This window comes from Coregonus lavaretus (assembly GCF_964263955.1).
Source record: "Coregonus lavaretus genome assembly, chromosome: 29".
In the NCBI taxonomy this organism is placed as follows: Eukaryota; Metazoa; Chordata; class Actinopteri; order Salmoniformes; family Salmonidae; genus Coregonus; species Coregonus lavaretus.
Window position 1 is genome coordinate 25,563,526 of NC_140016.1, and position 14,758 is coordinate 25,578,283.

The 14,758-nt window shown below is 46.4% G+C and overlaps 1 protein-coding gene across 1 annotated transcript in view; it reads right to left on the bottom strand.

The window, feature by feature from the left end:
* Window positions 1-248: 248 nt before the first annotated feature.
* LOC311105225 (phospholipid-transporting ATPase ABCA1-like) overlaps window positions 249-14,758 on the bottom strand; it is a gene marked incomplete at its 5' end in the record, with an annotated part of 53,012 nt that continues 38,502 nt past the window's right edge. The window contains 27 exons of the mRNA XM_084147297.1: window positions 249-1,909; window positions 2,089-2,332; window positions 2,771-2,863; window positions 3,708-3,811; window positions 4,402-4,678; window positions 4,784-4,890; window positions 5,003-5,316; window positions 5,401-5,524; window positions 5,672-5,932; window positions 6,255-6,432; window positions 6,590-6,834; window positions 6,941-7,079; window positions 7,223-7,507; window positions 7,674-8,239; window positions 8,366-8,616; window positions 8,731-9,027; window positions 9,150-9,427; window positions 9,564-9,695; window positions 9,821-9,995; window positions 10,193-10,306; window positions 10,456-10,660; window positions 10,999-11,220; window positions 11,459-11,681; window positions 11,826-12,002; window positions 12,195-12,400; window positions 13,123-13,317; window positions 14,573-14,689. Coding sequence (XP_084003423.1) covers window positions 1,754-1,909; window positions 2,089-2,332; window positions 2,771-2,863; window positions 3,708-3,811; window positions 4,402-4,678; window positions 4,784-4,890; window positions 5,003-5,316; window positions 5,401-5,524; window positions 5,672-5,932; window positions 6,255-6,432; window positions 6,590-6,834; window positions 6,941-7,079; window positions 7,223-7,507; window positions 7,674-8,239; window positions 8,366-8,616; window positions 8,731-9,027; window positions 9,150-9,427; window positions 9,564-9,695; window positions 9,821-9,995; window positions 10,193-10,306; window positions 10,456-10,660; window positions 10,999-11,220; window positions 11,459-11,681; window positions 11,826-12,002; window positions 12,195-12,400; window positions 13,123-13,317; window positions 14,573-14,689 — 5,685 coding nt within the window. The 3' untranslated portion in view covers window positions 249-1,753. The remainder of the gene's footprint in view (window positions 1,910-2,088; window positions 2,333-2,770; window positions 2,864-3,707; window positions 3,812-4,401; window positions 4,679-4,783; window positions 4,891-5,002; window positions 5,317-5,400; window positions 5,525-5,671; window positions 5,933-6,254; window positions 6,433-6,589; window positions 6,835-6,940; window positions 7,080-7,222; window positions 7,508-7,673; window positions 8,240-8,365; window positions 8,617-8,730; window positions 9,028-9,149; window positions 9,428-9,563; window positions 9,696-9,820; window positions 9,996-10,192; window positions 10,307-10,455; window positions 10,661-10,998; window positions 11,221-11,458; window positions 11,682-11,825; window positions 12,003-12,194; window positions 12,401-13,122; window positions 13,318-14,572; window positions 14,690-14,758) is intronic.

Here is a 14,758-nt window from a genome sequence, read left to right on the forward strand (position 1 = left end):
AATAATGGATTAGATTTATATTGTATCTATTAATAGGTATGGATAATTGTGCCTTATTCATCATGTACATTCCACATGAATACTTGTCTGGACTACCAACAAGAATGCTGTTGTCTGTAGCCTTTGTCAATAAGAGGGCTATGTGAATATAAGACCGTTAAAGACCCATTTAAAAATGAAACATTCTGCTGAAATGTGGTTTTAGACAGGATTAAGTTGTGAACTTTACCGCCACGTTGACACAAGATAAAGATATGTTCAGTTTTATTGTGTAAATAAGAATTGTACAGGGGCGAGTAACAGATATTCCCACAGCCTTTCTCAATACATTAAAAACGTAAACGGCTATTAAATAAAGTACATTTTCTTGGTAGAACAATAAACGATTGTATACATGGTCTGTGGAAATTCCCGTGCAAAAAAATATTCCAATTAACACCACAAATAAAGTGCTTGAAATGTCGAACTAGCCTCATTTCAGGCAAGCTTTGTGTTTCGAAATACTGACACTTTTTACCCAAAGGACCATTTATTAATTTCACAATAAATGGCACTTGACTGCATCAGTCTTTGCAGATACAGGACAAGCCCACAGGTCACACTTTATGCCAGAAATAAAAAACTGACTCGGCACTGTCAGCTTTGAAAAAAACATATATATGTTTTGCAGACGCTCTTGTACAGAGCGACTTACTGGAGCATTTAGGGTAAGTGCCTTGCTTAAGGGCACAGACATCTTTTTCACCTAGTTGGCTCAGGGATTCAAACCAGTAACCGAAATGCTCTTAACCGCTAGGCTACCTGCCACCTTACAGTAGGCATGATCATGTCATTTGATTTCCTATTATCAACCCATTGAGGGGATGTTTCTGTTCTCTGCTAGTGGTTAGGCAGTGAAAATAGTGTCATTCAAACAGTTGATTTGTCTGTCAGGGCACTGTGGTATGTATGTTGAGGTATTCATTGCAAACTGATAGTCTTAACACCCAAACAAATCTTTTCATTTTCTTTTAAAAAAGCTATAAAATCTATTGTTTCCTTTTTTAAAACTGGTACAGTACTTTGCGTAGTATACATTGAAAAGTGTACTTAGTCACTGATTGGTGTGTTTCAAAATGGCTGAGTCCACTACTGAACTAAAAGAAGGAAGAACATTCATGATTACAGTAATGCCACAATGGACTCAGCCAAACATAATACAAAAAAAATATTGTTTATATATTCATGATCAATTTACATATATAAATAAAAGGTACATCTTTAAAAACATAAATCAAACAGAAGAAATTCAGATTGGCCATGGAAATGATTGGGTTTCTTCATCATGTAATTCTGGTATTGGAACACAAAACAGAAAGAAACAGACCCTGAATTTTCATTGGTAGAAACCAGTTGGAATTACACAAAGTAGAAAATATCGCAGTTTCCACAAAAATATACACCGCCACAGCCTAACATCTGCTGAAGCACATGATACAATTATGGCAGTTATTCAAGTTTAATACTTTTTCTTTCTCCTTAATGACTATTGCGAGGGGCCCTCCTGGGCCCCAACTCGCTTCAGTATGAGTGGGAAACTTTGCATTGACTTGCATTGAGCTTTCCAGCCAGGCCCTTCCGAAGGCAACACCTCTGGCTGAAGAATTAAAACAAGTATTAAAACACTACTGTAATAGTACAGAGAAGCAAACTCAGTCCAACACTGTTTGTGGGTTTAGGTTCCAGTTGTGGGTGGAAGATGGTGTCCGCCCGCTCACACCAAGCTCTCCTTTAGCCTCTCCTCGGCTAGCTTCTCTTCAGCCTGCCGCGAGCTGAGCGGGGTAATGTCCACCACCGCCTCTTTGCGCTTTACTGAATTGTCTTTTGAGTGGTAATCGTCACTCTGGTCCTTGGCAAAGTTCACAAACACCTGGTAAAGAAGAGACAAAAGAGTCAGCTGTCATCACTGTACATTCCAATCCAGTCGACTAATCAAAGAACATACAGAAAGGTGCAAATGCATGGTGCTGTAATCCAAAAGTAATGACATTTTCAACGAAAATACATTTTGACCACAAAGCCTTTAGTCAGTGATGGATGGCGTCTTACCTGGTCCAGTGTGGTCTGCGACACAGAGTAGTCCTCTATCCGGAGCAGGTTCTTGTTCTTGGCCAGGATGCTGAAGATGTGTGCCAGGGAGGTGAGAGAGGAGGACAGCTGGTACTGCAGCATGTTCCTGTGCTTCTCCTTCAGGGTGCTGCCCGGCAGCTCACTCTCAATGAACTTCATCACCGGCGGCAGGTCAGGGTCCGGCCCCGCCACACGCAGAATGATGGTGTAGCCGTCTCCGAACCTGGAGAGATGGAGGGAAGGAAGGAGAAAATAAAAACAAAACAAGATGAGCATATTATAATTAAGTGAGAATGCCAGAGAAGCCGGTGTTTGGAGGATATATCGGCACGGGTGTTGTTAGGCCCGAGATGAAGTCGATAATGTCTAGATGCTTTTTATAGTGGAGATCAAGTTTATAAATTGCTTGGCTGGGCTGATGAGACAGTGGATTGCGCAGTCAGATGGAACAGAGTAAATAGGTATTTTAACGTCATAGATTTAGCCGGTGGTAACTTGTGGAATAGACACTGGCTGGAATGCGGTTTTAACCAATTAGCATTCAGGGTTAGACCCACCCGTTGTATAATCAATTTATAATTTGTGCCAACTTATTGAAAGTCATAACTTTGTAGGTATTGGCTTGCTTTATATGAACCAGTGAAAGGACTTGTCATCTTACCTGTTCTTTAGATGCTGAACGCTCCCCAAGCAGCGGAACCTGCCATTGACCATGATGGCCATTCTGGTGCACAGGGCCTCACATTCCTCCATACTGAAGACACAAAATGGCAGACACAGACATTAGATACTGTGTAAAAGAACTGCTGAACTAGAAACCACATCCCGGCAAAGGTTGAACTATGTCAGTATCAATTTTGGAACTCAGTCGAGGTCTCAACTTACTGTTGAGGGTTAGAATAGTAGGATACACAAGGTGCAATTTAGAAATGTTGTTGTGCATCTGCAGTTTTTCTCTTGTTATGTCAGTCACTGATAGTCACTCAATTAGCCCATGTCAGCTAAAATCTTTTAGATTGCTAAGTTAGTTTAACTGCCAGCTATCTAAACTTGAATAACCAGCTGGGAGGCCCCCATTGATTTTGTTAGTCTGTCTCACTCAGATATCATATTAAAAACTGCATACATTTCTCTCCACCCTATGAAAAAATGTCAAGAGAGGGAGCCACTAAAATGTTTTGCTCGCAGTGTGGGGGGAGGGTATAGATGTGGGTACGCAGACACGCAAGCAACTGCGGCCCCTCCTGATGAGTCCAGATATTTTTGTGGCCCCCACCTCCATCAAAGTTGCCAATCCCTGGGCTCCATAGTGCTAATGAGGTTTTCCTAACCGCAGCCTATACCAATCAACAGCAACAACAACCATGCATTTCAAAGTATAGCAGTTAGCTATACTGGCCCTCCTGTAGCTCAGAAGGTAGAGCATGGCGCTTGCAACACCAGGGTTGTGGGTTCGATTCCCACGGGGGGCCAGTATGAAAAATGTATGCACTCACTAACTGTAAGCCGCTCTGGATAAGAGCGTCTGCTAAATGACTAAAATGTAAATGTTAGCTTTTAGCCTAGCATGGCTGAGGTGTAAAGGTGTTTCTGGTTACCTGTGCGAGGTGAGCACCACGGAGCGTCCCTCCTTGATGACGCTGTGGATGCAGTTCCATAAGGCCCTGCGTGCTTTGGGGTCCATCCCAGTGGTGGGCTCGTCCTGTCACAAAGAGCACAGCCAGGTTGAGGTTGGCCCACAGGTTGAGCAGGAAACACACAGAGAAGACCAGCAGCAGGGGGAAGCAAGGCATCATGGTCCTCCTAGTGCTGAATTATGCGATGACAAATGCTAAGCACTTGCTTTCTCTCTTGGTTTCTTTCTCCCTCCCTTTTCTCTCGATGTCTATCGCTCTGGTTCTGTCTCTGCCTCCTCCATTTATCCCTCTCTCAGTTTGAAACAACATCAACAGCTGATCTCTCTGCAGCCCAATAGGAGCAAAACAAAAGCATACAATTTTCCAGGAACCCTTTGAGAGGACTGTGGCGTGCCAGCGGGAGAATTGTAATCTAACCCTCGTTACACAACCCTTGCAGCTGCAATCCCCACCGGGAGAACAATTAAACACCAGTCATCTGATTTAGAGGTCACTTGATATTTCACATTGAGGTCACTGCGAAGCTGGTGCAACCGGTCTGATCCCCTTGTGTTAGTTACACCATGTGTTGGTGTTTACAGTTTATGTAAGTCTCTGTTTGTGTGTATGTGTGTGTGTGTGTGTGTGTGTGTGTGTGTTGGGACATAGTGCGTACCAGGAACACAACGGGTGGTCCTCCTATCATGGCCATGGCAGTGGAGAGTTTCCTCATGTTTCCTCCGCTGTAGCTTCCTGCTGCCTTGTCCACATACTTTACTAGGCCCAGCTTACGGATGCCCCATTCAGCAACATCGCATACTTCCTTCTCGGGCACGCCACGCAGGACGGCGTAGAACTCTAGGTGCTCTCTTCCCGTCAGCAGGTCGTTGATGGCGTCAAACTGGGGGCAGTAGCCCATGTTCTGGTGCACCTCGTCTATCTCCCGCAGTATACTGCCAAAGCAAAGGAAGTCAGTTCATCTCACATTTAGACTCACTGCTGAACCTCTCTACTGTAATACCTAGTGTGTGATCTCTGGCACAAAATGGCTGCTTCACCTTTTTCCAGCCAGGAAAGCCTCTCCACTCGTGACTATGGAGTCTCCTGTCAGCATTTTGAAAGTGGTGGTCTTTCCAGCTCCGTTCACACCCAGGAGGCCAAAGCACTGAGAGATAAGAAAGAGAGTTAATATCAGTGTTCAAATATACAGAAGGAGATTGAAAGAGATTGCATGTCATTGCATTGTGTATTTACTAGATTAAATGATCTAATCTTACCTCGCCAGGAGGGATGCCCACACACAGACGGTCTACAGCTGGCTTCTGCTTCCTCTTGTAGACCTTGGTGAGCTGTCGGAGCTCCAGGATATCTCCGTGTCCCAGACCGTTGACGATCCTCTGCCTCTCTCTGGCCACGTCCTCGTCCTCCTCGCCCACCGGAGGGAGCTTGGTGTGCAGGTTAATGGGCTTGATGCAGAAGCGGTACTGGATGAGGACGGTGATGATGAAGAAGACCACTCCTTCCACGGCCATGGCAAACAGGTTCTTGCCCACCATGTCCCACTCCAGAGGGGATCGGAAGCGGTTCTCACCTGTGTACAGGCGGAGTGTGTTTCAAAAGACACCTCTAAGTTGAATTGCATAGAGAAATGGGTAATGGGAAATGCAGTTCTTACCGAATCTCTCCAGAGCGTCGGCCATGGCCTGGTTCTTCACCATGTCGATGAGGCCTCGGCCCAGACAGAAGTGAGGGAAGATCAGCAACACGTTCTTCAGGATGTCATTGATACCTCCAATCTCCTGAAGAGGAGGAATATTTAACCCTTTATGTCACCAGGTAAGTGGATTATTAACAAATTATCTTCTTTATTAATTTTTTTACAATATGGCTTCCTTAGGTTAGGATGAGCATACCACGTTATGTAGCCAATGTGTGGTGTCGCTTACGTTATTTCCGAAGAGCTCCATGACGAAGGTGGAGATGCTGCCGTTGATGCCGATGAGGATGTTGACGGAGGTGAGCACCACATAGGCCGTGCTGGGGATCTTAAAGAAGAAGGATGCCGGATACATCAGAGGAGTGATAGACCAGCCATAGAGGAGCAGCAGCAGAGCCAGCACTGGCAGGTTGGTGGACGACACGTAGGCCTTTTGTTGGAAGCACACGAAGATGATGATGACGAGCGTCGCCGGGACGATGTAGTTACACTGCAACACAAACGAGATGACAAGGTTAGCAGTCAATCAATAAAACAAATTATGTTCATGTAGCGCTTTAACACTAGTAGAAAAAAGATTCTAAATGCTATTGTAAGGGGCTTAATACAGTGGTATTCCATCCACTAGGGGGCACTCAGGAGAAGCCCATGGGAAATAAAGAAGAAAAGTTTGAGTGGACTGAGAGAGGAAGAAAAACAAAAAAAAGTGCTGTTACATCGTGCTGACATGACTAAAATTCAAGTAAACAGTACCTTTCGCGTTGGAGTTTATATTATAAGCTCATAGAAAGGGTAACACTATGCGTTCTCACCATGTCCCAGAGGAAGTTGGCCGTCCAGTAGAGCAGGGGCTGCACGCCGCTGATGAACTGCATGTGCTTGGCCTTGCTCACTCTCTCCTGGATGAGGAAGACTACGAAGCTGGCTGGGACGAAGGACATGGCGAAGATCACGCAGATGGACACCAGCACGTCCACTGAGGTGGTCATCCTACAGAGAGGGGGGGTTAGGTGGTCCGTGGACACAGAAAGGAGAATATACTGGGCACACTTTACAAATTCCACATTCTACTAGGTAATTTACATGAACTAGGTAAGTGACTTCAGTGATGTCATTGTTCCAAGATGCCTGTGGCGTGGGTACATACAGTGCCACCTGGGACAGCTGCTCCTTGGTGAGGTTGAGCGGGTGGTTGAAGGTGCGGATGCCAAACTTGCTGGGGTCCTGGCCAGGGGGCAGGTTGGCGCGCAGGATGCCATTGTTCATCACGTTGAGAAAGGCTCCAATGCTGTGCCACCCCTTGTTGTTGAACCAAATCTTGACATTGTTCTTGGTGTCCAGACCATTGATGAAGCTAGACAAGCTCTCCAGGAATCGGTCTGTGGCTGCACCCTGAAAACAAAGAATAACAATGGTTTAGATTGGTGGCAGTGATGTTGTGTTCAGTGGCAGGAACCGAGGTATAGTGAATGTGGGAATGAATGAATGGAAGTCTCACCTTCTCCAATTCGAAAATCTTCCTCACTCGAGCGATGGCGTCATCAACCTCGCCAGCTGGGGGGAGGACCTGAGTGCTCCTGGCGCCCAATGAGAAGCCACCGTACCTAAATTCATTCACCCAGATCTTGTTCTTCAAACTGTGAAAATATCAAATTAAGCATTATTATTGAATGTCAATTTAGGCTGGACAAAAATACTTGTATAACTCAATTATTGTACATGCTATATCATAACATTGTTATTAGAGGGATAAAAGATATGCAATATATGAAAGTTATACCTTTTCCCAATGATCTCTGCATAGGTCTTCACTAGGTAGTCAGAGATGTTTCTGCCGGTCAGGTTTTGCAGGGTGTCTGTCTCGCTGATCTTCATCTGGGGTGGTGGCAGTCCTCCGGCTCCAGTAGGACACTCAGGAAGCATTTTTTTGCGGCCGTCACAGCTGCAGGTGCATGTGGGGGACGGCTCCTCCATGGTCCAGTTGCCCATGCGGAACAGTTCCAGAAGGGTCTCCGGGACCTCCGGTGTGGACCAGTCCTCATCACCCATCGTACAGGTAGTGTCACTGAGAGAGAGGGAGGAGGGAGAGAGAGATTGAGAGTCCTTATCTCCAAAAGAACATTGAAAATATGCCCTATCCGTCATGTTTATTTACTTAAAGACAGGAGAAATGGTGCAAATGGAAACTAACAAATAGCTATTTTATTCAACGCTGGCATATTGAGACTCACGTTATAGGCTGTCCTTCCATGCAACGCGTTCCAAACCCAGGGCCTTCGGTGAGGGCACTCAATAACCGTTGTGTGCTGGCATCTTCAGGGGCGTCATCACTGATGAAGAGGGACTGTTCTTCATACATCCACGGCTGCAGCTCCAGACTGGGGTACTTTCCAAAGGGCGGGACGATGAGACTGAAGACCAGGGCGACGCAAACGAACACTGCAGGGAGCACAATCTGAGCAAAGAAACCTTTTCTGGAGCGTTGAGCGTACAGGAACCTCTTCCATATCAAGGCGACAAACTGCTGCCTCTTCAGACTCCAGCCTTTCACCTGGTAGGAGCCTTTACCGTCCGAGCCGTTCAGGAAGTCTATCTCTCTGGATTCTGGGTCTGCGTCCGAGTCGTTATGTTCATTGTTGTCGTCGTCTATCTGGGGTCTAAGGCAGCTCTGGTGGTCTCCACCGAAGGCATTTCCTCCACCAAAGGCATGATGTCTACGACGTCTGGGCATAGGGAGAGTACCATCAGAGGGGACTTCAGTGTCAACTCCATTGTCCTCTGCCACTTTCAGGAAAATCTACATAATGAGATAAAAGAAAGGAATCAATCACACTATTCCCCTATGAAATGTTAAGCCCTTTCACGAAAAGCACACTATATAAATCCAACACATTATCTATTCAACGATCAATTCCAGCCGTACCTCTTCCAGGGTGGTGTCGGAGACACCGTAGCTGGAGATGCCTAGGTCGGGGAGGCGGTTGTCCATGTCCTTGAAGAGCTCCACGAAGGCTCCATCCTTGGCGGCGCCGTAGGGCAGTACGTAGGTGAGCTCGTGGCCCAGGTCTTCTACCATGCGGGCGGCTGGGACATGCTTGAAGATCAGGCTAGAGATCAGGGAGACGTCGGGGGGCACGAAGGCACTTTCACAGATGGATGCAGCCTGGGCAGTTTCTATGGGTTGCACAAAGGTTGAGTGTCATAAACAAAGGTCATTCATATGACAACATACCATGTGCTGTATTGCAATGGCCAATTTTTTTGTCATATGATGTGTCAAATGCTTACCGATGGTGGCCGCTTCGCTCTCGTGTTCGCTGCCAAGGCCTGCATCAGAGCTGCTCTCAGAGGGACAATCCTCCTCCTTCTTAGTGAAGGAGACAGTGCTGGAGGAGTTGTGGAAGGAGCTGAGGGAAGGTTCTGGGCCCTTCTTGACCAGGGTCAGATAGTAGCCTGTACCCAGCTGGTTCTTCAGGAAGAGGGAGGAGCCCACACAGCACAGCTTGCCATGGGAGATGATGGCGATGCGGTCGCCCAATATGTCCGCCTCATCCATGTGGTGGGTGGAGAGGATGATGGTACGACCTAGAGAGGGGGAGGGAAACAGTCAGTTATTACACAGAACTCCCCCCACAGCTAAATGGTTTCATTTTGTCAGTAGTTTCTTAAACATAGATTATAAAAATAGTTAAGGAGTTAGTGGTTACCTTGACGATATTGGAGCAGGAGGTCCCAGATGCCCCTGCGGGCATAAGGGTCGACCCCAGCGGTGGGCTCGTCCAAAATCACAACCTTTGACCCCCCGACGAAGGCTAGAGCCACAGAGAGCTTCCTCTGCATCCCTCCAGAAAGTGTGCTGGTCCTAGAAGTGCGTTTGTGTGGCAGGCCAGTGTCTATCAGGATCTGTTCGATCTCAGACTTCACCTGTTCCTCAGATAGACCCTTCAGACGAGCGTAGAACCAGATGTGCTCCTCGACAGTCAGCCTGATCAAACCCCAAAACGACCACACAACAACCGCTCATAAGAAAACAATGTAACTATTTACTTAAATTATTTTGGTCATTAGAATTAACTTTCTGTAAAAACTGGTTGTTAATATGATGGATTGGGAACACTTACATGCTGAAGAGAACGTTGTGCTGTGGACAAACACCCAGACTCTGTCGAATAGCACTCAGCTCCGATCGGATGTCTTTGCCCATGATGTAAGCAGTGCCAGAGGTAGGGGGAAACAGTCCCGTTAGAATCGACCTGGATAAGACAAAGATGCAAATATTAGATTACTCCATTAAAATTGTATCAACGTCACATTCAACTCAGTTATACATGTATGGGCTTTTGTTCAGATGTTACTACTTGCACGTTATTGCACTTACATGGTGGTGGTTTTCCCTGCTCCGTTGTGGCCCAAGAAAGAGGTGATCTGTCCCTCGTAGAAGCCCAGAGTCAGCCCGTCCACAGCCAGCTTCTTCCCGTGCGGGTACACCTTGACTAGGTTCTCTATGAAGACGCCAGGTTTCAGGTGGGCTGGCTCTTCCTCTATACAGACAGCTGAAGACACAACACAACATCATGTCCATCAAATGGGGTACAATGACCATCCCATTTTCCTTTGCTTGAAAACACACACAACTACTCCAATTAATTTGCTCTCACAACCATTCTCTGGCAACACATTTTTGCCAGATCTATATCACCACCCTGTGGATACTCAGTTGCTCTGCATCAGCGTTAAATCTGGTTTTTACCTTCACAGTTCCTTCTCTTGTTCTGACTGAAGTCAGTCTTCCTGTTGTCTCCTTCTCCAAACCAGTAGGACTTGGAGAAGAGGAAGCACCAGGGCCTGGGAATACCATACTGACCTGAAGGAGACCACAACAAACACATACATTTAGACAACCCAAACAACAAAACAATGCAATACAATGCAAATGGCCTCAACATAAAGCCTATCAAATTGGGACCCAAACAAATCCACTATAGTGGAATAGTTCAGTTCACGGACACCTACCGGGGAAGACGGACTCGATGTACCAGGTCATCACCATGTAGAGGAAGGAGTCGAAGTACATCATGATGATGGCGGTGGTCAGGCTGAAGTCGTCCTCCTCCATGGGGCTGTTGAACAGGTTGTTCCACTGGATGCCGATGCCCTGCTCTTCGAACAGGGCAAAGTACTCACAGCCAAAGCCAAAGGCCACTGGGGACAGCAGGCTCTGTACAGAGAGAGCGAGAGAAGGAGAGAGAGGGGTTTAATATCACATACAACACCAATGCCAATAAGATGCTGAGCCTGAGGAGGTAACCATTAGCCGAAAAAGTCAGTGATGTGTCAAAAGAGACAGTCAAATTCCAAACGTGTCTCGAAGAAAACGCTGCCCTATTTGTAGTGACACTGTACTTCTTAATTACATTTACATTTACATTTTAGTCATTTAGCAGACGCTCTTATCCAGAGCGACTTACAGGAGCAATGACAGCAGCTCCTCTTATAAAATGTAACGTGGACAACCACCAACTCAAAATATCTACTACATATAAAAGCGTGACTCACAGCGACTATTTTTGCCCCAAAGCCCACATAGTCCTGCCAGGCCACACAGAGGACATAGGGCAGGTAGAGGGTGAAATAGATGATACCCCCACAGGCCGCCGCCAGGTTGGCACGGGCAAACATGGTGCTGATGAGGAAGCACTGCATGATGGTTACCACGGCGAAGGAACCCAGGAACAGGAAGATGACACCGGGGTCACTGTATGGCAGCAAGTTCCCCATCTGATAGTAGGAGAGAGAGAAGAGGATGCTCAATGGTTAGTTAATAGTTGGGATGAACATGATACAATTATCGTGATATAAAATTCACTGTCTGATCGAGTCAAGGCCCACGTCAACATGAAATATCAATAAAAGCTATTATCGCGATACCGATATCACTGAAACATTGCAATACTGATATCAGTGAAATAGCGCAATGCAAAACATTGTCTTCATGCTAAATCCTGGTATGCAGTACCTTGAGCAGCACCACCAGCAGACTGGCGGAAATAAGCAGGGGGATGAGGCTGCTGATGAACCAGCTGAACCACAGGATGCCGTTGTCCAATCCCATGATCCTCATGGTCTCCTTGAGCCTCGCCTCCTTCTCGTAAACCACACTCTTGATGATGATGGCCACAGAGTACATCCAGGCCAGGGTCATGAAGAGGGGCATAGAGCGACTCATCACCCGCAGGAAGCTGGAGGACAGAGGTCAGAGGTCAAAGGAGGAAATGGAAGCCATTTTGAAGCCTTGCAGTTAAGCTTGTGGTATGCTGCCATTCAAGACAGATTCCAGGTCTAAAGGCGGTGAATAAGGTCAAATCCTGCTTGGTGTGACTCACATGTCGTCCACATAGCAGGGGTAGGGCATCTGTTGGATGTAGACTCCCGTCTTCTCCTTGGCGCCAGTCACTACTGTGATGATGCTGTGCTCGATGATGTCCTGGAGGTAAGAGAAGCCGCCCCAGATGTAGCGCAGGTCCTCAAAGGGGTCGGCACGAGGACCGGGGTCCCAATATCTGTAATGAGAGAGCAAAAGCAATGCTCAAACTCCCCTTCTGTAAACCTCTTACAAGGTTCACATCCAATTCTTCTTTAACCAACAAAACATAAAGTTTAAAGTTAATGTTCAAAATGGCCCCAATGGCACAGACATAAAACACTGTCCAATACATCTAGTAGGTAGATTGGGGAGCTTTGAATCAACATACCCGTCTTTGATCTTGTTGGTGCGCTCCACATTATCAATGTCCATACGGATCTTGTAGTTGACAATGGCCGGCAGTTCAGAGCTGTTGGCCTCAAAGTTGGGAAACACGATCCCTGCCCAGAACTTCCTATCGTCCAGGAGTGCCATGGATTTGTTGACCATCCTTTCCTCATTGGCCACGGGCTCCATCTTATCCAGGTTTACACACTGTAAACAAACAAACACATCCGTTAAAGGCCTATCCTCATCTGGTCTTGGCCAGGACTACTGAGTGTGCCTCCCGAGTGGCGCAGTGGTCTAAGGCACTGCATCGGAGAGATCCTGGTTCGAATCCAGGCTCTGTCGTAGCCGGCCGCGACCGGGAGACCCATGGGGTGGCGCACAATTGGCCCAGCGTCGTCCAGGGTAGGGGAGGGAATGGCCGGCAGGGATGTAGCTCAGTTGGTAGAGCATGGCGTTTGCAACGCCAGGGTTGTGGGTTTGATTCCCACGGGGGGCCAGTATAAAAAATAATGTATGCACTCACTAACTGTAAGTTGCTCTGGATAAGAGCGTCTGCTAAATGACTTAAATGTAAATGTTTTCCATTGAAGTAGATCCATTCACATGCTGAAAGGAGGGATGGGGAGGCTTTAAATGGAAAGTTCGTCAGGTTCATAGCTAACTGGTCGAACTGTGTTTTTCTTTGTCATTTCCCATCATACAGTGGAAGAGGTTGGGACAAAGTAAAATGGCTGCCACACTGACTACTGTTTCCTCAGATGCAATTAGTATGTATTGCAGAAGGTGCTGAATAGTGACTTCACCAGAAAGGGATTTTTTATTACTGGGGCTGAGAACGTGACTAAGAGATCCAGACAGACAGAGACAAACGAACAGACAGCCGGACGGACAGACAGACAGCCAGACAAAGAAAGAGAGACACTGACCTCCATGAAGCGGGATATGCTCATGATGGCCTGGTCCGTCTCGTTGAAGACTTCCCTCCAGGTGAAGGCGGTGCCGTGGGGACGCGTGTCCTCTGAATGTTTGGTCAGGAAGTTGGACACGTCCTCCACGGTCAACTCGGTGCCCGCCAGTTGGGTGGTGAAGAAGCTGGCGGTGCCATTGTTCTTCAGTAGGGTCTGGGAGAGAGGGGGGAAGAGCAGGAAAGTAGCTGTGAGTGGCTGAGGACTTTGTGGCACCGTCCCACATCCCTCCACAAGATGCCAGTGTTGACCATCTGAAAGAGCTGCTTACCACCATCTTACTTATAATCATGTATCTTCTTGTTTTGCTATGTTACTATGTCATGTCCTGGGTGTGTCTCTGAGTTACTCTGTACTGATGCCATTCTATAAGCCAAAATATTTTCAAAACTTTAAATAAAATATTAAGGGTATTCTACGACGGTGCTCTACAAGGGTAACATAGAGTGTCTTCAGAAAGTATTCACACCACTTGACTTTTTCCACATTTTGTTGTGTTACAGCCTGAATTTAAAATAGATTAAATTGAGATTTTGTGTTAATGGCCTACACACAATACCCCATAATTTCAAAGTGGAATTATGTTTTTAGAAATGTTTGTCAATAAGTATTCAACCCCATTGTTATGGCAAGCCTAAATAAACAAATCACATAATAAGTTGCATGGACTCACTCTGTGTCCAATAATAGTGTTTAACATGATTTTTGAATGACTACCTCATCTCTGTACCCAACACATACAATTATCTATAAGGTCCCTCAGTCGAGCAGTGAATTTCAAAAACAGATTCAACCACAAAGACCAGGGAGGTTTTCCAATGCCTCGCAAAGAAGGGTGCCTATTGGTAACTGGGTAAAAATAAAAAAGCAGACATTGATGGTGTACCAATAAACCCAGTCACTTCCTAACTCAGTTACCGAAGAGGAAGGAAACCGCTCAGGGATTTCACAATGAGGCCAATATAGTATACCAAACATTAGGAACACCTTCCTAATATTGAGTTGCACCCCCCCCCTCAAAACAGCCTCAATTCGTCTGCGGGTTTTCGCTCCTCCCTTGTACTTGATTGATGAATTAATGTCACTAATTAGTAAAGAACTCCCCTCACCTGGTTGTCTAGGTCTTAACACTAGGCCCTCCATTGAATGAGTTTGACACCCCTGGTCTTGCCCATTCACCTGCTTTATGGTTGTCTCAAGGCTTACAAATCCTTCTTTAACCTGTCTCCTCCCCTTCATCTACACTGATTTAAGTGGATTTAACAAGTGACATCAATAAGGGATCATAGCTTTTACCTGGATTCACCTGGTCAGTCTATGTCATGGAAAGAGCAGGTGTTTCTAATGTTTTGTACACTCAGTGTAAGAGTGATGTTGGCTGTAGTAGAGACAACAGATTAGTCAGACATACCCTTACTAGGTCCATCTGTTCGCTGCTCTCCATGAAGGTCCAGGCCTTGGGCCTCACCTCTTCCCACATGCCCCCCAGCTCTCTGAGGACCCCCAGCTCCTGGAACGTTCTGTTCACCTGCAGGAGAGGACGAGAGCAGGACAGTTAGTGTTTTGCTTAAGACAAGCTAAAGCAAAACTACCTCTT